General features: G+C 37.0%; 4 protein-coding genes across 6 annotated transcripts; 3 read left to right on the top strand and 1 right to left on the bottom strand.

Annotated features, from left to right (window-relative positions):
- The first annotated feature begins 1,802 nt into the window (after window positions 1-1,802).
- LOC137736476 (uncharacterized) lies at window positions 1,803-3,968 on the top strand. Its single transcript, XM_068475740.2, has 2 exons — window positions 1,803-1,998; window positions 3,623-3,968. Exons 1-2 carry the CDS (start codon window positions 1,855-1,857, stop codon window positions 3,845-3,847), a joined length of 369 nt encoding a protein of 122 aa, XP_068331841.1. The 5' UTR covers window positions 1,803-1,854; the 3' UTR covers window positions 3,848-3,968.
- Window positions 3,969-8,441: 4,473 nt separating this feature from the next.
- Window positions 8,442-11,416, top strand: LOC137737475 (glycolipid transfer protein 1). Of its 2 annotated transcripts, none has more exons than XM_068476966.2 (7): window positions 8,442-8,914; window positions 9,072-9,204; window positions 9,406-9,461; window positions 9,662-9,792; window positions 9,895-10,030; window positions 10,612-10,743; window positions 11,200-11,416. In XM_068476966.2, the coding sequence occupies exons 2-7, from the start codon at window positions 9,087-9,089 to the stop codon at window positions 11,233-11,235; spliced, it is 609 nt and encodes a 202-aa protein (XP_068333067.1). In that variant the 5' UTR covers window positions 8,442-8,914; window positions 9,072-9,086; the 3' UTR covers window positions 11,236-11,416. The 2 variants fall into 2 exon arrangements, with proteins under 2 accessions (XP_068333067.1, XP_068333068.1); XM_068476967.2 differs by having other exon boundaries at window positions 8,583-8,914; window positions 9,077-9,204.
- A 1,130-nt stretch (window positions 11,417-12,546) lies between these two features.
- On the top strand, window positions 12,547-14,744 carry LOC137735896 (uncharacterized). 2 transcript variants are annotated; one of them, XM_088682435.1, is made up of 6 exons: window positions 12,547-12,888; window positions 13,106-13,305; window positions 13,599-13,699; window positions 13,822-13,897; window positions 14,031-14,517; window positions 14,612-14,744. In XM_088682435.1, exons 2-5 carry the CDS (start codon window positions 13,248-13,250, stop codon window positions 14,501-14,503), a joined length of 708 nt encoding a protein of 235 aa, XP_088538561.1. In that variant the 5' UTR covers window positions 12,547-12,888; window positions 13,106-13,247; the 3' UTR covers window positions 14,504-14,517; window positions 14,612-14,744. The 2 variants fall into 2 exon arrangements, with proteins under 2 accessions (XP_088538561.1, XP_068331349.2); XM_068475248.2 differs by having other exon boundaries at window positions 14,031-14,744.
- Window positions 14,745-15,590: 846 nt separating this feature from the next.
- Window positions 15,591-17,471, bottom strand: LOC137736109 (polyubiquitin-like). Its single transcript, XM_088683567.1, has 2 exons — window positions 16,832-17,471; window positions 15,591-16,631 (listed from the first exon to the last, which is right to left on the bottom strand). The coding sequence occupies exons 1-2, from the start codon at window positions 16,913-16,915 to the stop codon at window positions 15,759-15,761; spliced, it is 957 nt and encodes a 318-aa protein (XP_088539693.1). The 5' UTR covers window positions 16,916-17,471; the 3' UTR covers window positions 15,591-15,758.
- Between the last annotated feature and the right edge of the window lie 4,009 nt (window positions 17,472-21,480).

Genomic DNA, 21,480 nt, shown 5'->3' with positions numbered 1-21,480 from the left:
TATTCATGAAAGTTGTAAAGCTTGTCATTACTAGTGATTGTGTATATATATATATATTCACAATTCTACAATAGTTATTATTAATTTTATTAATTTTGCACTCAAATAAAAAACACTATTCTTGAGATTTGGAGGGTTTTAAACATCTAAACTGTCACATCCCGACCCAGGCCCCTACTACATCCCAAGCTCGACTCCACCATAGCACAATATTGTCCGTTTTGAGCCCCTACCACACCCTCACTGTTTTGTTTCAGAGAACTCACACGAGAACTTCCCAGTGGGGGGAATGCTCTTGCGCGCTACTAGCTTAACTTCGGAGTTCCGATGAACTCCGAAGCCAGTGAGCTCCCAAAAGGCCTCATGCTTGGTAGGGATGAGAATATACATATAAGGCTTACAAAATCCACTCCCCTGAACGATGTGGGATGTTACAATCCACCCCCCTTGGGGGCCCGACGTCCTCGTTGGCACACTTTTGACCAGGGATTAGCATTGATACCAAATTGTCACATCCCAGCTTGGGCCCCCACCACATCCCGGGCTCAACTCTACCGTAGCACGATATTGTCTGCTTTGGGCCCCAGCCACACCTTCACGGTTTTGTTTCTTGGAACTCACACGAGAACTTCCCAGTGGGTCACCCATCATGGGAATACTCTCGTGCGCTACTCGCTTAACTTCGGAGTTCCGATGAACTCCGAAACTAGTGAGCTCCCAAAAGGCCTTGTGCTTGGTAGGGATGGGAATATACATATAAGGCTTACATGATCCACTCCCCTAGGCGATGTGAGATGTTACATAAATGATACCATGTAACCATCTCTAAGCGTAGAGGATGCAATTACGAACATTTATATATGCTTTCACATTTTTTCAGACTTATACATTAATGATTATGAATTTTATTTATTTTGAACTCCCTTAAAAATACTATTCATAAGGGTTTGTATGGTTTTAAAAATTCAAACGATAATGTACCCATCCTCAAAGTGTAGAGGATGTGATTACGAGCATTTGCATATATTTTTTCACATTTTTCGCACTTGTAAATTAACGATTCTAATTTTTTTTAATGTATTTAGTATTTTTATATTATTTGATATTTTTATTTTTAATGTGTTTTATAATTTTTTAATCTCACTCTTTGCCTATAGTATACTATAAAAATAAATGAATAAAACATAATACCATAATAATTAATAAACAATATATACATATCCCCTATATATCTATTGTATTTTATAGTAAGTTTTTTTAGTAGTTTAAAAAATTAAAATCATCAAAATAATTTTTTTCTTATCGTGTCGACATAGGTTACATGCGTGTCATTCTCGTGTAAACTTGTTAAGGATCCATTATTAACGAGTTCTTATCGTGTGATCTGATTAGTTATCGCGTTGATTCGAAACCCATTATTTACGTGTTGTTTACATATCATGTTAACGGATCATGTAAGAAATTGTCAGGTCTACTTATGACTTACCTAAACCCAACTAGTTGTTGGAACACTCACACGTACATTCAATCTGGACCGGCCATAATATTCCTAATGGTTGTTGACTTAAACCTAACACATGGTGAGTCAACATGGAATATTCTCTACTAATTATTGCAATGAAGTGGCCATTTAGCACACTGGGTGGACGGTAAGGAATCTCTTGTATAAATCATCAGGATGACCGAGGGCAAGCATTTTTAGACTTTTTATCCTTTTCCTTTTGTCGATTTTATTAGCATATAAGGTACTTATTCCCTCAAAAAATAAAAATAAAATTTGCACCTTCATCCTTTTTCAAGCTATAAAAAGTCCCTCTCTTCTCATCTCCATGCAAAAACCCAAGAGAGTGAAAAATGGGAGAAGGAGAAGAGATTAATGTAGGAGAAGAAGAAAGAGAGAATATTAGTCTCAAGGACCTCTCTAAGAAGCTTGAGGAATTCGCCAAGGCTAGAGACTGGGAGAAATATCATAGTCCCAGAAATCTACTCCTTGCTATGGTATAACTAAATCCTTCCCCCACTACTATGTACCTTCATCATTTGTTTTGTTAACCTTGAAACTATGTTCTATGTATGATGCATGCCTAACCATGCTACTCTATCCATCATCTTGTCATTCATTTCTATGTTACTTTTCTCTGTCATTAGTTTTTACATTTGGGTCATGCAATCTTCTTTGCTCTTGGAAAATGTTTTGAGGACATAAGATGTTTATATATTCGTATTACCATATTAATTATGATGATATTATGTTAATGTATGGTTCAAATTCACAGTCTGAAGAATATAAGTATATTAGTGTTTGAAAAATTGCTCTAGGCGGTTGCCTAGGGCACTAGGCGATGGCTAACAGCTACGATTTTGCCATAGACGTGAGGAGAATTAGAAAATGAATCAGGCGTCCGTCTGAGCGAAGCTAGAATAAAGTAGGCGGGGGCGGGCGAGCTTATACGGAACACTGAATCTGAAATTTTTTTAGTTGCAGAGCTAGTAACAAATTCATAAGGAAGATGATTTGCCTTTGAATATTACCTATGTCTGTAAACGACATTGTTTTTCTCTCAGACTCATCGTTTTGTATCCTCTTTTCCTCTCTAAATGAATCCCACCACCTTCCTCTTTGCTAACATTTCATATTTATTATCCTTACCACCTCCTCTTTTGTTGAACTTTTGTTTTATATTTTATCTAGGGTAAAGTTAGGGAAACTAAATTTGTACACAAAATTTTGAAAACTAAAGAATATGCAAGTTGATGATTTGTTTATCACTTAAGCATTGATAAACGTAATTATTCTTATTGGTGACACATTATTTAGTTTGTAAATTAAATTTAGTCTTCAAATTTAATCTCCCTAGAATTACCCTTCTATTCGTCGTTCATTATTTACTTTTTCTCTTTAAGATCCTTCCATATTATTTACTTAAAATTCTCTTTACATATATAAAATATAAATAATGCTAGGCACATTGAATATAAGATATTGTATTCTCCCTTTTAAAAAGAACACAAATACTATTTAATGCTTATTATATATATATATATATATATAGTAAATATTATTTTTTTAAAAAGCGCCTAGGCCCCTTTTAGTTCTCTAGGCACTAAGCTCATTCTCGCTACCCGACTAACGCTTTGTAAGTACACACACGTTGGAAGATGTTGTTCCTTAATTTGCCACATGCATACATACAGTTTTTTATTTTTCCTCTTTTGTTCCATTTTATTTGATCTCTTTGTAGATGCAAACATATTATTCCTAAACATGTGCATGGGCTGTCCGTTTCATTAAATTTGTTGGTGTTTCTTTATTTGATAATTTTAAATTATTTAACTTACGGGAATGAGAATTCAAATTAAGGTTTAAGTGGACGGTCATAGTGCTCTGAGCAACTAGCCTAATACATACCTGTTTTTGAACTTTTAACATAAACTTCATGAAACACCAAGACCATTAAACATTATTCATTCACATGAGTGTGGTTTAGCAGTTTCTGAATATGAAACTGCTAAACTGTATGACACGAGTGGTTGAAAATACAAATACAAATAGAATTCGAAAACAGATAAATAATTTTCATGTTTGGTATAACATATAGGATGGACTGGATGTTGTGTATAGGTGGGAGAGGTAGGAGAGCTATCAGAAATATTCCAATGGAGGGGAGAGGTGGACAGAGGGTTGCCAAATTGGGAGGAATCAGATAAAGAGCATCTGGGAGAAGAGCTTTCCGATGTGCTTCTTTACCTCATCAGGCTGGCGGATATATGCGGCATTGATCTTGCTCATGCTGCCTCCAAAAAGATTGTCAAGAATGCCATCAAATACCCTCCCAAATTCTTCTAAATTAATTACCTTAATTATTCAAACACATGATAATTTGTGTATTTCTCAATTTTGTTTCATGATAAGATGATGAGCTTTGAAAACTTGGAATTTTCAATAAAATAATTATATGAATTTAAGAGTGCAATGTCTAATTAATTTAATTTCTCCTTATTTTCTAATTGGCTGATGGAGATCGTGTATACTTCATATCATCTATTTGTTTCTACTTATACGTTAAAGGTGTTCGCTTTAAATTATGAATAACGAGTTTGATATAGTGTAAATATAAAGAGGTACATCACGAAACTGTAGGACAATGCACAACTTTTTAATTTGATGATTTGTGAATTTGATTAAAAATGTACAAATACAGAAATGCACTTGCATACAAATTTGTTTACTTCATATTTCTTGGTTCAATCTACTCCAATAGAAATTTAATTATGATCATTTATCAAACTCAAACAAGGCCGATATCAACTTTTTACACCAGCTTTTGATTACCTATTAATCTGACAATTATTTGTTTGTTTCGAATAATTAACGTCCAAAACAAGCTCCGAAAGTAGATAATCAAACTTTAGTGTTCAAGATTAAGTGGTCCTTTACCATAATGGTGAAGAGGAGTGTTTGCCCTTGCATCATGACGTGGATTTGAATTTCGTTTGCTCTCTAATTTAACATCTAATTTAACAAATTTTAGTGTTCAAGATTTGGCAGATCTCACCCGAGTCAAAGGCCTCAGAGTTGCAGAGATAGATTTTAATTTGAAAAAATTAGTATCTGATCCCTAATTACTAATGTTCATTGGCTAAGACCTTATTAGTTTTCAAATTTTGATTGAAGTCCCTAGCATTAATGTGATAATGAATTTACATGTTTATTACATATTTTTTTAAAATAAAAATTAGTAATTGATTTAGAGTTTTTATACTCACACCTTTATTAAACTTCAAATTAATTTTCAATTCAAACATTTCCAAAATAAAAAAAAATTAAAAATTAGAATAAGTTTGTACCCATTAGTTTTTTATAAAAAGATTCTCAATTTTTTAATCTTAAATGTACCCATTCATATAATTTTCAATTTTTGTAATCTTAAATGTACCCATTATTAAATATACCAATTTGTTATATGTAAAATGTACCATTTTTTTTTAATATAAAATGTACAAATTATTTATATAAAAAGTACCCAATTTTTTAATATAAAACCCATTAAAAAAAATTTAATCCATTTTTAAACTCATATGGGTACATTATTTTTTCGTTGATTTGAGAATGTATCTATGTCAACTTTAATTGAAGAAATTTACTAATGTTTTATTAAGCCTAATATCTTCCTTTTTTTATGTGTTTTGAAGAATGTACCCATGTTTTGGTACAATAATTTTTTTTTTTTTGTTAATTTTGATGAATGTACACATATTTACACATGACACACCCCGACCAAGGTCAGGGAGTGCTGGCCATCACGCGTAGGTGACGTAACCATGTACACAGTGCGGAAGCTAATAAAATAGTAATGTAAAAGTACGAATAATTAAAAACTAGCATACATAAGGTAAAAGTAATAAGTGCTAGCGTAAGTGAGGCACAAGTTCAGAGCAGAAAGCCTAAAGCAGTCCAAACTAAAATGACGCTACAACAGTACACCCGAAGGTGGACCTACGCTGGTGATCGTCTGTCAGAAATGCCGAGAAAGCTCTCTGGGAAACCACCGAACCTGCTAGGTAGCTAGAACCTGGAGGGGCGCAAAACAAAAGCGTGAGTGGGCAAAAACAAAGCTTTTCGAAAACCATTTCAAAAACAAGATTCTAACCCCTCGCCGTAAAACCTGTATACTTCCCAGAAAATAAACATATGTACGTAAATGTAGATATGCCAATCATGCATAAGAATATGCCATGCCAAGTCTCACAATATAATGCAAGTGCTCAGGTATAACTCACATCGCTAATATATATAATCTGGCAGCCGGAGTCACCTAACGTGACCTGTACGGCTGCAACTAGAGCTCAAATCTCAATCACAATAACTAAATCTGCCCACGAGTCGGAACTACCTAAAGTGGTCTGTACGACAGGCCTGGGTGTAAAACATATAAACGCTCTAGTGCTACGATCACGTGAAGGCTGTGCGAATAATCGCGGGTCACCTACGAGTCGGAACCACCTAAAGTGGTCTGTACGACAAGACTGTGCACCTAACTTGGATCCAAGCTGAGCGTGTGGTGCGGGAGGTGAACAACACGTGAAGGACTGTGCCCTACTATGGGCGGGAGCACTAACACCGGGGGTGCAGGTTATGAGCTCTCTAAGCATCATGAATCACTACTGAATATAAACATGAATAACACTTACCTCTGCCTCCACAGCACCAAATATGCATATGTATATAAATATATACGCCCAATAATGCAACTAATAATACATAAATGACGATAATATAATGCATGGCATATAGCTAATAAACATTTAATTCAATTTCTGGGAAAATATAAGTATATAGGTATATATGGAAAACCAAAAGCCCACTCACTGATAAGTGGAAGGGTCGTAGCCCCCCTGCCTCGAGTGACCACGCTCGTCCTCGGGATACGTCTCACCTATATGCGAAATAACTATAAAAACGTTAATTTTAAAGCACATAACCAAACTTTCGAAATAACTTCTCATACATTGCTCAAATGGGGTGTATGAATACACCAACGTGATCTACTCAACCTCACGAACATCCCCAAATTTTTAGAAAAATTTTCCACCGCCGCACGCGCCCCCACGCGCCGACCACGCGCAGGCACGTGCCTGGCACGCTGACGGCGTCAACTGACGCCGTAGGGAATATTCCGTCAGTTTTGACAGATTCAGTCAACGGCGTCAGGAATATTCCGTCAAACTTGACGGAATATTCCGTCTTCTTCCCCGGCGACGTCGCCGGCGCCGAAAAATCGCGAAAACTTTAAACTTCGATATCTCCGCCGTTTTTCAACCAAATTCCACGATTTAAGTACCAAAATGAAGCCTAGAACTAGAGGAACACAACTATACAACTCTCGAGGGTTAAAAACCACGAAATCTCACCTGAAAAATCGAACCAACTCCGGCCAACTTCGAAACCAACGATCCCGACGTCCAATTCCTTCAAACGAACTACTCCGAGCCTCCTTGGGACCTCACCAAGCTATCTACAAGCTTCATTTTCCCTAAAACGTGAGAAATCACGTGTGCATGAATAGTACCCCAAATCGGACATTGTGAAATCGACGTGAAAACGATGGAGTTCTTACCTGGAAATGGTATGGTTGGACTCGTACGAGCCTCACGAGCTCGAATATGTACTCAGTTCCTTCGATCTGTGGAGGTTTAGTGTGTTTGTGTGTGTGTCCGTACGTTTTCGAAGAAAAAGGGAAGGAATGGGGCTCGGGACAGGTGCAGAGAAATAGGGAGAAAGGTTGTGGTGTGTGGGAAGGTGTGTGTGGCACCAAACATGCCAACAAAACCCCAAAACAAACAATAAACGTAACGAAATCGAACTAGGGGCAAAACTGTCTTTTCACACGTACGTTTTTTGATATTTTCGGGACGGGCTGTCACAACACACACACACATGCAAAAAAATATAATAGGGAGTATAATTTATATTTTATTATATTTAATCCCGAAAATTATGGGTTATATTTAAAATCTTATTAATATAAACACATACAAATTTCAATTTTTATTTTTTAATTTTAAAAATATAGTAACTTACATTATTACATTAATGTTAAGGACTTCGATAAAAAACTAAAAACATACAAGGTTTCAATCAAAGCATATTGATAGCTAGGAACTGCATCCAAAGTGTTCCTTTTGGTACCGTTTGGTACGTGGGACGGGATGGAACAGAGTGGGACAAGACATTCCGTCCCATGTTTGGTGCGTCTAAAATGGGTGGAACGAACTGTTCCACGGGACGAGTTTTGGGTGAATTTTCGTTCCACCTCATCCCCCTGGAACGACTCGTTCCATATCCGTGGAACACAAAATTATAACCTCTCCGTCTCCTTCTTCCTCCTTGTTTCCATCCGAGGGCATCTTTGCTCCCGCTCCGTTCCGTTCCGTCTTGTCCCGTCCTGTCCCGTCCCATTCCGTTCCGTCCCGTCCCGTCTGCATACCAAACGATTCCTTTAATTCCTAGTCCATGATTATCTCCATATGAAATATGAATATTAATACACACTATCATGTTTTGGTTTTAGCTACCGTAAATTCATTTACTTAATACATTAACAATCTAACAATAAAATATACAATTAAAAAGAGAGAATATACTAACAGTTAAATAGTAAAGCAATTAAGGGCATATACTGTACTGTAATTAATCCTCTATTTTTCACCTTTTTGTACACTCTAATTCGATCCCTTGATTTTTCTTAATTTGTTTAATCCAATAACAAGAATAAAAGAGCGAGGTGCTAGAATCGAGATATAATCTGAATTTCTGTGTTTGAAACCAATGGACACAGTGATTAGAAACATTCATGTTAAATCCTACATCATACATTAGTCTATCTCACTAGTTCATCTGATATAACCAAAAGTCCTGATCTCTCTCATTTCTTTGAACGGTCCAAATTTATCCATCTGTCGACTCCTAATTATGAGATTCGGAGAAGAATGAATTCGAGGTGATGAAACTGAAAGATTATGCGCATGAATTATTACTTGATTATAAAACGAAAAAAAAATAAAATTAAACAGATTATAAAAATTAAAATTAAAACGGCCACGAACCCGCCCAGCCTTGAGCGGGCTGGCGGTTATCCCTTTCGCCAATCCAACACGTCTTCGTATCCCGGACTCTGCGGATTCGCAGTTGATGTCAATTAGTCAAATCCCCTTCACTCCATCTATACATTTACCTTCCAAATCAATTCAAATCACAGAAGACGGATCCGATTCTCCCATTGCAATTTCTCCACCCAAAGGTTTCCCATTTCTTGAATAATCGAATCCAACCCAACCCACATTTTAAATTTCGATTTTGATCCTCACCATTTCTGCAATCTCACTCAGATCCAACCGCACCAACAACTTTCGTGTAAGCTCCGATCTTCCTCTCACTCTATCTGAATTACCCATTTGTTGTTCATCTGGATCTTTTTTCGATTAATCTGAAAGATATGAGCTTTATTTGTAAATTTTACTGTTTTTTTTTTTTGCGTGTGTGAATTTTAATGGTGATATGAATTGCGCAGTGAAGTGGGAAGAAGATGGAGGGGACTGTGTTCGCTCCTGCTCTGGAAGGATTCAAGACTGTCAAGTCCGAACAAGGAGAGATTCTGACCAAGCCCTTCCTTGATGTCTGCAAGCAGATTTTGCCTGTTATAGGTTCATTTCTCCCCCTCTTTTTCTCTGACCTAGAAATTGAACCGGGTTTTCCTTTGCGTTAATGCCCGATTGCTGTTTGTACCTGGTTTTTAAGCACAATGCTAGCTACCCTTTTGTTAAAATTTTATAATATGAGCTTCATGAGTTGGTTCTGGGCTTGATCCTTTTGACTTACAAGTTGAAATTCTAAATTGGTGTTAGATAAGTTTGGAGCTGCTATGACCCTTGTTAAATCGGACATCGGAGGTAACATAACGGTAAGAATGTTCTTTTACTTGTATTTTCCCCATTTGTGCTCACTGTGAGTTTAGTAGAATTATGTTTTGTGTTGTCTAACTTGTATATGTCAGTGATCTATATTTCCATACTATGTAAACAAGTTAGATCATCTTTTAGGTTTTTCTTATTTTGAGTGCCCATTTGTGTTCTCAATCTCGTCAATTTTGGGTTTTTACAGAGATTGGAATCTAAATATACATCCAATCCTGCCGCATTCAACCACTTGTACAGATTGGTACAAGTTGAGATTGAAACGAAAACAGCAAAAGCATCATCCAGCTGCACCAATGGTCTTCTTTGGTTGACAAGGTAAATGATATGATCGTTAACGTGTGTTTTTGTGCTTTAATGATGTTGCACTTTGTTAGAATTGATACCTCATATGTGTGATACTATTCTTATTCATTTCAGAGCAATGGATTTCTTGGTAGAGCTATTCCGGAACTTACTGGAGCATCAAGATTGGTCAATGTCACAGGCTTGTACAGATTCCTACGGCAAGACCCTGAAAAAATATCATGGATGGCTTGCTAGTTCAAGTTTCAGTGTAATGTCTCTGATGCCCCTTCCATTATTTGATGCACTACCAGTTTTCATACTGGCTTTAGTCCTTTGATGTCTTATGCTGGACTTAGATAGTACTATGACAGTGATTATATTTCTGCAAGTTCAGTGCTTCCGTTTTAAAATGCTTGACTGTGTAAAATTTTCGTTTTGTTGGGCCCTGGAGGTACCCTTATGGTTTTGCAAATCTCTATCTTTATAAACTACTCTTTGGTGCTATTCTTTCTCTTGTACAAGAATTTAGGCATGTAAAAAGTACAGATCAGAAACCAAGAAACTATTAATTTTATTAACCCTGGAAGCTTTTTTGTGTTTTCCCTTTTAGAAAAATCCCTATCGTAATAGTCTTACTCTTCCAGTAGAGGATGGTTTCTAAATTTCTGATACTACGAGTAAAGTCCACTTAGATTTAATCATCCATTAGTTGATCATTACTCTGAGATTTAATTATTATACAGTTTCGTTTTAGTATTTCACCTCTTGCTTACCGAATGTTTGAAATATATAGCGAACTAGAACTTTTTTCTTCTAGAAATTTGGACTTACTAGTCACTATAATGATAGGTTGCCATGAAGCTTGCTCCTGACCGAAAGAAGTTCATGGAGGTGATAGGGGGCAACGGCGATATCATGGGTGACATAGAGAAATTCTGCACTGCCTTTACGCCTCTTCTTCAAGAGAATCACAAGTTTTTGGTAAGGTTTTATTTGTGTTGCCGAATTTAGTGAGAGCGAATTTCTATGACATCATTGTTTAGTTCTGAGGTTCAAAGTTGCATTATTAATTGACCACAATGATTGGGTAGAATGACCAATGGATGATTAAGGGAGAAGTTGAAGGAACATACTCTATTCCATTAATTAGCCACGGAAGATTGAGTTTGGACAACGCTCTGTTTTGAAAATTCCCCGAACTATTGCTCTTGAAACACGTTATACTAAAAAGTAACTCGGGTCTTGTAAGATTAGTGAAACTCAAAGATCTGAAATATCCTTCGGTTGGAAGGGAAGTTCCGTAATTTCCTCCAGTTGTGATTCCATTGATTTTCTATTTGGAAACAACAATGAGAACTGAAGACAATAAATTAACAACTGATTTGCTATCGGAAACAGTTAAAATATATGCTGACGAAGTTTATTCAATTGACACAGGCTAGGGTCGGCATGGATGATTTGAAGGCTTCGTAATTGAGAAGGTTTTCTGATGAGAGGAAGCTTGTGCTCTTGGACATGTTCTAGTCCTTCAACTTAAAACATGAAAAATAATGCAACTTGTTCCTGCATTTAACTTGGATATTTGATTTTATGTTTGATGTTAAATTCTTATGAATGTTTATTACACAGGGTATCTGATTGTTATTTGGTTTTATATGCTGCGTTTCTTGCTCGTGCCTTGAGTTGTTATCATGCTTTCTTCTTGTATGCTTAGGTTGACGTGAGATATTGGACGAAACCAGTTTTTAAAATATCAGTATCGGTGGAAATATTGATATGCAAATTTGTGGAAATATCGACAGATATATCGAATACCGATATCGGTTGCTTTTGATGGAAATGATGGAAGTGTAAATTGAAACTTTAGGGATTGTCAAACATTGGTTTGGACGAAAAATAAGAGTTTTTTTTTACTTTTAAGATGTGTTGGAAATATTGACGATATCTGTCGGTTTTAACCTAAACTTAAAAGTTTCTTCGATATGAGGTGAAGTTTAGACTTCACTCCTCATTTTTATATCTTTCTTTGATTTGTTTTTGGATATTTCCATGGAAATATCAACCAAGTTTTTATATATTTCTTTGATTTGGACATACGCAACAAGAAATTCGAATGGGTAAATTCAGTATAATCGATTTCTAACATTACGCGAGGCCTTTGGTTTTCTCCACTCTCTTTATTTGGGGCTTGATGTTGATGCAGGTAGGAGACTAGGGAGTGTTCCCTTTCTCGAAATCCTTTCCACCATATGGATTTCTTAACTATAGAAAATCACACCCTGACCTATCTGCGCCTCCCTACATTCTCTAACCATTTGGGCCTCAGCCCATAAATGAGACATAGGCTAGTTCCGTAAATTTGAACTAACTTCGTTCGTAAAAGAACATCGACAGCGCCTTTTAGTATTCAGGTTATCGCCTTTTAGTATTAAAGAACAAGAGCACGACGTATTAAAACTACTGACATCTATCGGTCATGATTAAATAAAGTGGATATTAAGTCAATTTTCTCCTATTTTCTTAACTTTCTTGATTCATGAATTTATAATTAAACACCTCATAAAGCATATTTTTGAGCTGTACAAAAAAAAAAAGACAAATGACTTATTGGAGTGAGTCGTTATGGGTGAATTAGAAAATGATAAAAAATTAGGAAGAGGATGATAAATAAGATGTGAGCAACTAGTACAATTCCACAACTGCCACACAATTGTTTTTCCCAACCGCTTTTGCCGCACATTCACCGAAAAACCGTTAACAAGCCCCCTCACCCAAATTTGGCCTATGGTTCTCGCCATTTCTACTTCTATCTTTCTTTTGCACCCGAAAATCCAGTGAGCTACAGGTTTTGATGATTGGCCACCGGGAACGACCACTGCACTCGTCACCGGGACATCCATCAAAACCTGTGCTCTCCTTGCAATTCTGATTCTTCTCGGATTTTCCGACTCATGAAAAAAATTAGGCCAGACCCCATGGCACCACATCTCACATTTGCAAATCTGGGTTCGTAAATTGACCTCTCATTGCCCAGTTGGATTATTTGGGTAGGGTTGGCAACATTTATCATGATGTCTTCACATTGCTAGACCTTATTGTACCATGCTGAATGCCTTTCTTCTCAAGGTACCGGAACTACATTTTTTTTTTGTTGTGTGTTTTTGGATCAATGGGGGAGGCGGGATTCGGACTTTTTTGTGTTGCGCTAATTGGGGATCAATTTCGAAAATGACACAAGGTGGTGTAGCAACTAGCAACTGATGAATATTCTTTGGGAAAAGAAGTTTTCAAATTGTTGCTGTAGTATTGATTCTTTTCTCTGTTTTGTGGTTTTCATGATCAGGAGCTTGTCATACACATTGTTGCTTTCTTTGCATTTGAAGTTCTGAATAAGCGCTGCTGTCCATACGCGCTACACTCGCAACTTAATTTTCTGCTGAAGATTTCTTCTGCAGTGCATGTCTTGAAGCACTTGAGCCAACAAAATGGCTACAAAGGTGAAGGGGCTCTTGAAAGGCCTGAAACACTTTTCGCAAATGTTTGGTACGTGCAATTTCCGTTGATTTTTTCAAACATTAATTAGATGCATTTGGTTTCTCATCATACTATGTCCTTGTCATGAATTGACTAGATAGTTGTGCAGTCTCTGATTTCAACATATGTTCTTGGTGAAATTAGCTTGCAGTTCCTATCGTCAGCAAGAATTAACAATGCAAACTAAAATATTGCAGGATTTTTTGCTTTTTCCTTAATGTCTTCAGGGTGATATGAATAATCTTTTACCAGATGTTGAAAGGGAAGGGCAAAGTGATTGACCAAGTTGTACAATTTTGCAGATGAGAAAAATGATGACATACAAATTGGATTTCCTACAGATGTTAAGCATGTTGGGCACATTGGATGGGATGGTCCATCTACAAATAGTACTCCGAGCTGGGTACGTTGCTCGCTCTCCCTGTCTCTCGATCTTAAACATCCACACTAGTTAATCATTCTTAATTCAAAAAGCACATTTTTTCCATTTTACATAAAATTGTGACCATGACAGTCATCTTGCAGATGAATGAGTTCAAAGGCGCTTCTCCAGAAGTCTCATCCCCCAGGCAATTGACTGTTAAAGAACTGTCCTCCCAAGGTTTGCTAGTTTTTCTAACACGACATATCTTTTCCACCTCATAGTATTAGCCTTGCCTGTTTAGATTGACAGTCTGACAACATAGCATGTCACATGTTGATGTGAAATTAAAATTGATCACCGTCTTTTGCAGATATGCATAAAACAAGCCTTGCTGCCCAAGAATTGGTGCAGCGAAATGACATTCCAAGGACTAGGCATCATTCCACAGATGAATCTGAAGGTTCCCCAACCAAGAAGAGCTCTGATGGATCAAAGAAGCATTCTAGGCGCCACCGCTCCAAGGAAGGACCAATGGATTCTCCGTCTCGCGAGTCTCGAGAAGGTAGTAGCCGTCATTCAAGAAGAAGCCGGAATTCTAACAATCTTGGATCGGAATCCCCCTCACAAGACCCTCCTGGAATACCAAAGCAAAGGAAGAAAAAGGGGTCATCTGAAGGCGGGTCGGCGAGGTCATCAAGAAGGGCAAACAGATCAAAAGGCCAGAATTCTTTGACTGAGATTTCGTTGGAAGGTTCAGTGCATGGATCCAAGAGTGGAGAGAGTCCAGTGCACCCAGTTTTGAAGGAAGCAAAACGTTCCTCGGGCGGGAATAATGTGAACTAAATGCACAAATTGAGGTCTTAAGTTCTTAAACCCTCGAAACCAAAAGTGTGACACTTCTGCTTGCTTACTTCATTGATCATATTTTATTTTAATTTGTCATGTTGATAGCTGTGACGTGCAAAGCTCCAAGTGAGATTTGAGAAGTTTGGTTTCCAATTTATGCACTGTCTTACTGCCTCTAGAATACGTACAAACAAATTTGATTGAGTCGAATGAGTCTACAACAGCCCGGTGTTCGATTCTCTCACTCCATCAGAGGAATTTTCTTGGTTCATCATGTTGTTTCCAAGCCAAGTATTTATAATTATGCCAAACCCCGATCCTAACTCGCACACGAGGTTCTTCTCCAGTCTAAATATTTTATTCTGCTGACATCTCAAATTCAGTTTGACACAGGAAGCAATTGAGGTAAAAAAAATCTCTATAAAAGTGGGGATACATGCCCCAATTTAGGTCAAAAAGATATTTAGTCTCCGGCGGGCATTCCTTTGGGTGCTGCTATGCATAATTTTTATGCAACTCTTCTTGCAGAAACTCCTCTTGTAAAAAAGATTTCATGAAAGAATCAAGAATAAATTCCTTCAAATATCTGAATGCGAATCATTTTAACGAAAATGCGATCTAGAGAACTCAGATTGTTTCCAAATTCCGTTCCTTGTGAATCAAGGCATACTCACGCTGCCGGTTGTAGGTCAACTTGACAAGCTCCTTTTCTCCAGAGCTAAATGTAAACACTTAAAACTTGTAAGCAACAACAGAATGCTTTTACAATTAGTAATAAAGTACAGCACACAGCCCGTGTTTGAGGAAAGTGAGAGCGTTCAAATTAAATCATTCCTCTGACATGCGAACGTATGAATTGGTATTCGAAAATTACTGTTTTTGACTGATAACTGAGCGGATCGATTTTATCTGATCTTGCTTCAACTTTCAAGCCACCACTCCACCAGCATATTAATCTCGTATATATACCTATACTAGGTCAGATTTCAGATAGCTTTAACATCTCAATGCACTAATGCCTGAATTTCAGAATTCTTCAAATAGTTTTGTAATGTGAAAATTGGAGAAAAGAAAAACAGTAAAATCTGTTGCAATAATGTAGGATGAGTTGGAGATTATTTAATATACAACTTTCAATGGAAAACACCGTACAATTTTATCGAAACCAAATGAAAAGATTCGAATAGGGCCTGACAGAAGTTCAAATCTAGCTTGCATTTCTTGTGAATGATGAACGACAGTGGAATTTGGTTCACCAACCCAAAACCATGTGGAGAGTGGAGCCTTTCTGAATGTTGTAAATTGAAAGACGGCATTCATCATCAAGGCGTTTACCGGCAACTACAATACTCTGAACATGAACCGGCACTCTGACCTTGCAAAATATCTTGTCCTTCACCTCTCTGACAGTAGTCTTTCGTGTCACGTCAAGTGTAATGGTTTTCCCACTCCACGTCTTAATAAATATCTGAAACCAAAAGGCCAGAACTTCTAAGGTGGAATTTTCTTCGACCTGGTAAAAATCCAAGGTCTTGCAATCCTGCAGCTCATTTCCTGCATAGATCATACTGCAATCGGTAACAGGACACCCGATAAAGCTCTCAACAATCGTTTTGATATCCGAGACAGTGTAAAAGACCTTAACCTCAAATTTAACCATCTTTCCGCTTGGTATTTTCACAAAAATCGACATCACATCTCTTGGATTGAAAATCACATAAAGGGTTGATTCTGTTCGAATGTCAAGTGACGCCAATGTCTGGTAATCTTCAAGTAGTTTTCCTCTACAAACTAGAGAGTACTGGCCTGATTGGACTCCCTCCTTGGACCAGATCATGGATTTGATGTCATTGATGATATTGTACCCTTTTGCTTCCAATACAACAGTCTTCCGATTTGACGGAAATTTCACATATATTTTCATGCTCATTGAATTCGGGTGACATATACCATAACTTGGTTCCTCCAGAGTTCCTCGATCAGCTGGTATTTGGCTATTGTGAAGCCAATTAGTATTATTACCCAAGAGAGGCTCCTGAGGGTTTTCGGCTTTCAAATTTTTAATTACGACAGACTTCTTGATCCTCAGACATATTTGTTTCAAGACCTTCCACGGTATATTCCTCTGCTACAAAGACCAAACAAATTAATCTCATGAAAAAAGTTCAGTTTGAAGGATGCACAAAGAAACAACTTTAGCTGTGTAACGAAGAACAAGAAAACGAAATAAGAAAATGTGAGAGGAAACATAAGAAAAAGAGAGATGGATTTATAATGTTCCGATGAAAAAAATAAGATGATGTAAATAAAAGGCAATAATAAAACCTGCTGACGAGATGAATCAGAGTAACTTGATGGGAGTGTTCGGAATCCCCGGCGTGAGGGTCTACGGAGTCTCAGTGATTCCATTGGAAATTTTCAAGACCGTATAGTGATTGTTCAGATTGCCAGGTTTCGGCAAAAAATTGTATCTCGGATGAAACTTGGAAAGAAAGACATGAAGAATGAAGAGTCTCTAAGTAGTTGCCTTCCCAACAAGACCAAAAATGTTATAAAAACTCAACAACAACAACAGCACAACCCATTTCCGCTGACTGATGAGACGATATAGTAAACTACAATGTATTGGGAGGGAGATTCGAACTTGAGTGCAGAAGGGGGACACAATGACGAATAGGCATAATCCATGTCAGCTGTGGTGCTCTTAGTATATAGCAAACTGAATAATACCAACACTAAAAGCCATAGCTTTGAATGGTAGGACAAAAGGAAATCTCCAAGAATGTCAACCCTATATTTGTTTCAAATAATTTAAGGTGAGGTTCAATTGATTAAGGAAGAAAGAATTATAAACTGATTAAAAATCAGCATATATACTAATCATAGATAATAATTAGTGGTTAGCGTTTGAATTGACTGATATAGTAGCTGGGAAGAAACTTCAGTTAAATTGCATATCAAAAGTTCTACTTACTATGTCTTATAACCAAAGTTCTAAAAAATGCTAGGCACTAGTCTAGCGGTAGGTAGAGGCTTAGCTCCTAGGCGGGCGCCTAGACGGCCTACGCAGATTTATGTAAATTTATTATATATTTTGTAAATAAGTGCCATTTACACGTAAAAAAAAAAAAAAAAAAAAAAAAAAAAAAAAAAACTATACTTGTATGGATAATAGAAAATTGATAAAATGCAAAAATAGAAGTAGAAGAACACATAAAGTACATCCATCCAACAAGTTCAAGTTCAATAAACAGTAAGCATATAATCATAATGAGGAGTATTCTTGGATGATAGACTAAATTCTTCTTGTTCATGATCTTTGCATTGGATTGAACATAAACTAAATTATTTAAAGTTGTTGTATCTAGTTTATTTCTTTTTTTTTTTTTTTTTGTATGTATCCCCTCAAAAGTTCTCCAATTCATTTCACATTTGGATGAACTTGTAGTCAATCCATCCTTTGCAAATTAGGTACGCCATTTCCATAAGTATACCACCTTGAAACTAAAAAATAAAAAAGCACACAATTAATTAAAAATAAAATAAAAATCAAGGACAGCCTGGCCTGCCTAGCTCCAGACCGATTTTTCGAAACTATTTGCCCTAAATCGAGGAGGGTCTTCACCGCCTAGCGCCTAGGCCGATTTTTAGAACACTGCAATTAATTATATCTAATCATCTTGGTTAACGTTGCTAGAACTACCATAGGTGTGTGGCTTAGCAGGGCAGTGAAATTAGATAAGGAATTAGTTTAATTCCACAAACCATGAGTGGCACTTAGCACCATTTTATAGCTTTCTGGATTAGTAGAAGTATACGTGAAGTAATCATGATACTTTTTCTAACCTTGATTCTAGTTACAATGCAATTTGGTTCTTCAGTCATCCATATCCCAATCTAGATATATATGATATGAAATTATGTTAAATCACATATAGATATCTATGATCACCATGATACATCTGTTCAAGCAGTTCTTACAAATATAACTTGATAAATAGTTATTCTAGCTAGATATTTTTGAGATTGACCTTTAAGTGGCTTCAAGGGATCTCTGCTTCTATTGAAAAATTACCAGAAGGTGACAGATTCATTATTAACGTTCATGTAAACGCATCTCCATACTCATACATATGAACCCGAGTATCACATTATTGGGTCTGCGAAGTAGCGAGGGCTTTGAAGTGAAATCAAAGTTAAGCTTAAGATATCTAAAATGCCTAAGATCTGAGAACTATTTGCATATTACAACTAGAAGCTTTCTAACGACATGTGGTAAACATCCATACGTTTAAGCTTCTTGGATAGTCATTGTTCAATGAACTTGTTCAATAGGTAAACACCTGTATATCCACACGTGTCCAACCTACGTAGAAGGAGATTATGCTAATTTAATGTCATATACACCAGCCTTTTCTGATAATCAATGTCCAATTGACTTTCCAATGGCTGGGAACTTTATTTAAGAATTAAGTGAAATGGAATACAAGTCTTCCTACCCTAACCTTGTTGCTCCTTGAGGACATTGCTTCCATAATATAAAGCAAAACTCATGAATTAATTAATCTTGCGCTTTATTAATGAATTAATATGGAGTTGTTATGACACGCCCCGATTCCAATATTCCCCAAATACCAAGATAGGCACATGTTGGCCGACACCCGAGGGTGACGAAAGCCATTTATTGAGTACAAATGTTGAAAACAAGGGGTAGATAAGACTTATAAATATAAAAGAATAAAGAATATGCATTTAATGAACGTGTTCAGAGCATACAACTAACTAGAACACTAAAAGAAATAATATAAAATTGAATGAAACAAAGGATGAATCCTACATCGAGAGAACTCGAAGATGGCAATGCGGAAGTGCCTTGACGTCGGAATTGTATGCCTCGATTCTAAGTCTTGAAGGGGGCGCAAAACAAATATGAGTGGACCAAGTTGATATATATATTTATATATATATAAAATAAAACAATTATCAACGTACTAACCCCCAGGTTTTATGAAAACACATATAACATGATAAAATAGGTTTTCTGAAACCTAGCATGTCGTGCAATGTCTCACAACATATCTTGTATAGATAATAATCACTAGTGAATGTCCAATATCCCTCTAGGCCCTATGCCAACTCCTCGTCTCTGTGCAAACAGCCAGAGGAAAATTACCCCTAGGCCCCGTGCCAGCTCCCCGTCCCTGTGCTAATAACTAGAGGAAAAACCCTTCAGGCCCTATGCCGACATCATAACCGTTGCCCGGGATGGACTGGAATCTATCTCTCATCCTATAGCGGAATTGGGACCACTAGGTAAGTACAAAACCATTGAACATACATATATTGAAAAACAACTTCATAGTATAAAGTCATCCATCATCTATACTATAAAGAGGTGTCCTAAAGGTGTTCTAAATATCATATCGTCATCCATCAGATATTCTATAAGAACACGGGTTATAGGAAAAATAGTAATAATTCAAAATAGCTTCAGTAAGCATGTTATCTCATAAAACGTTTCATAAAACGTAATCATTAAATCATGCTTTTCATGTTTGCATTTCTACTATTAAAACATGCATTTTTAGAAGGGATCCACTCACAGATACTTAGCCGCTGAAGAATCATGCAAACTAGTAGAGATAGAACGCCACAATAAATTGCCCCTAAGCACATAAAGGGTACAATTAATAAAACTTTACTCAAATGATTGAATTTGGGAAAACAGACGTCAGAAACGAATTCAGGATGTTGAATTACTCTAAGAAGGGTTCTGAGTAAATTTCGTAAAAGTCAATACAAAGAATATTTCAAAGAATATTCCCTGATGGAATATTCCCTAATGGAATTCCCCATAAAAGGTTGGGCCGGTTAAGGTTTAGGGTTTGAAAGGTTAAAGGGTTTAGGCTTAGACTTTTTAGGTGGGTTGGGTTTAGGGGGTTTAGAGTCACGGGCCTAAGGCCCGACTTCCAAATGGCCTAAGGGCCTCAAGCAATAGGGGTTTTAAGAGAAATGGGCGTAGGGCCCAACAGACATGGCCCAAGGGCCTTTAATAAAATAAGATAAAACTAAACTAAAATGAAAAGGTTTGGGCCTTGGTTTTTAAACTAAAAGGGTTTAGGGCTTTAACATATAAGGCCCAAAGGCCTTTAAAACCAAAAATAAATAAAACAGAAAAATAAAAAGGGTTGAGTTGGGCTCGACAGGAATGGCCCGAAGGCCTGGGAGGTTTCTTGGGCTGGGTTCACGTCGGAGAGGAAGGTTGGAGTTTTGACCGGAAATTAGACACACCTTAAACACTCATAACTTTGTCAATACTCAACGAAATCGAGTGATTCAAAAAGAAAATTTATTGTACTCAACAAGACGAAGAGATTGATACCTTGCACGCCGGGCAACTAGCCATGGTTTGGCCGGAAATTGCCTCAAAATGGGCGGTGCTCGTCGGAAAATTTGGAAAAGCTACTCTGACCTATGTATTGCGATTCACACATATACACCACTTATAATAACCTTCGATCTAACCCTAAAACACAACCCAAGGGTTTCTAGAAGCTTACCAACGTTGGAAAAATACGAAACACGTCGGAGAAGACGACAAATAGTGATAGCTTCACTGTGGGGCTTCCCATGCACGACCTAGGGTTTTTGGGGCTCTTCCATCCAGGTGTGCAGGTGGTGGTGCGTGTGTGTGATCACAAAGAAGAGGACGGTGGGTTTGTAGAGTGATGAGAGCTCGGAGTGAGGGAGTTCGAAAGTGAAGAGAGGGAGAAAGTTGAGGGAGTTGTGAGATAAAAAAGAGAGAGAAAGACTTTTCAGAAAAAATGAAAGAAAATGGGAAGGAAACTGAGGAACAAATCAGGGGTGGGCCCTTGGGCTCACCAATTAAGACCCAAAAACTATTATTTTAAACAAAAGAAACTCAACCAAAGTAAAAATACAAAAATACCCTTTTCATTCCGTAAAATTCGGAA

This window comes from Pyrus communis, chromosome 13 (assembly GCF_041283825.1).
Source record: "Pyrus communis isolate YQ-2024b chromosome 13, ASM4128382v1, whole genome shotgun sequence".
In the NCBI taxonomy this organism is placed as follows: Eukaryota; Viridiplantae; Streptophyta; class Magnoliopsida; order Rosales; family Rosaceae; genus Pyrus; species Pyrus communis.
This window is presented reverse-complemented; position numbering and strand designations above follow the sequence as displayed.

Excerpts from the sequence above, each read along its gene's own strand:
- LOC137736476 (XM_068475740.2), top strand. The coding sequence starts at position 1,855 with ATGGGAGAAGGAGAAGAGATTAATGTAGGAGAAGAAGAAAGAGAGAAT. Across the intron at positions 1,999-3,622 it reads GAAATCTACTCCTTGCTATG|GTGGGAGAGGTAGGAGAGCT; the intron begins GTATAACTAAAT and ends TGTTGTGTATAG.
- LOC137737475 (XM_068476966.2), top strand. The coding sequence starts at position 9,087 with ATGGAGGGGACTGTGTTCGCTCCTGCTCTGGAAGGATTCAAGACTGTC. Across the intron at positions 9,462-9,661 it reads ACATCGGAGGTAACATAACG|AGATTGGAATCTAAATATAC; the intron begins GTAAGAATGTTC and ends GGGTTTTTACAG. Across the intron at positions 9,793-9,894 it reads GGTCTTCTTTGGTTGACAAG|AGCAATGGATTTCTTGGTAG; the intron begins GTAAATGATATG and ends TATTCATTTCAG.
- LOC137735896 (XM_088682435.1), top strand. The coding sequence starts at position 13,248 with ATGGCTACAAAGGTGAAGGGGCTCTTGAAAGGCCTGAAACACTTTTCG. Across the intron at positions 13,306-13,598 it reads ACACTTTTCGCAAATGTTTG|ATGAGAAAAATGATGACATA; the intron begins GTACGTGCAATT and ends ACAATTTTGCAG. Across the intron at positions 13,700-13,821 it reads CAAATAGTACTCCGAGCTGG|ATGAATGAGTTCAAAGGCGC; the intron begins GTACGTTGCTCG and ends GTCATCTTGCAG.
- LOC137736109 (XM_088683567.1), bottom strand. The coding sequence starts at position 16,915 with ATGGAATCACTGAGACTCCGTAGACCCTCACGCCGGGGATTCCGAACA. Across the intron at positions 16,632-16,831 it reads CTGATTCATCTCGTCAGCAG|AGGAATATACCGTGGAAGGT; the intron begins GTTTTATTATTG and ends TCTTTGTAGCAG.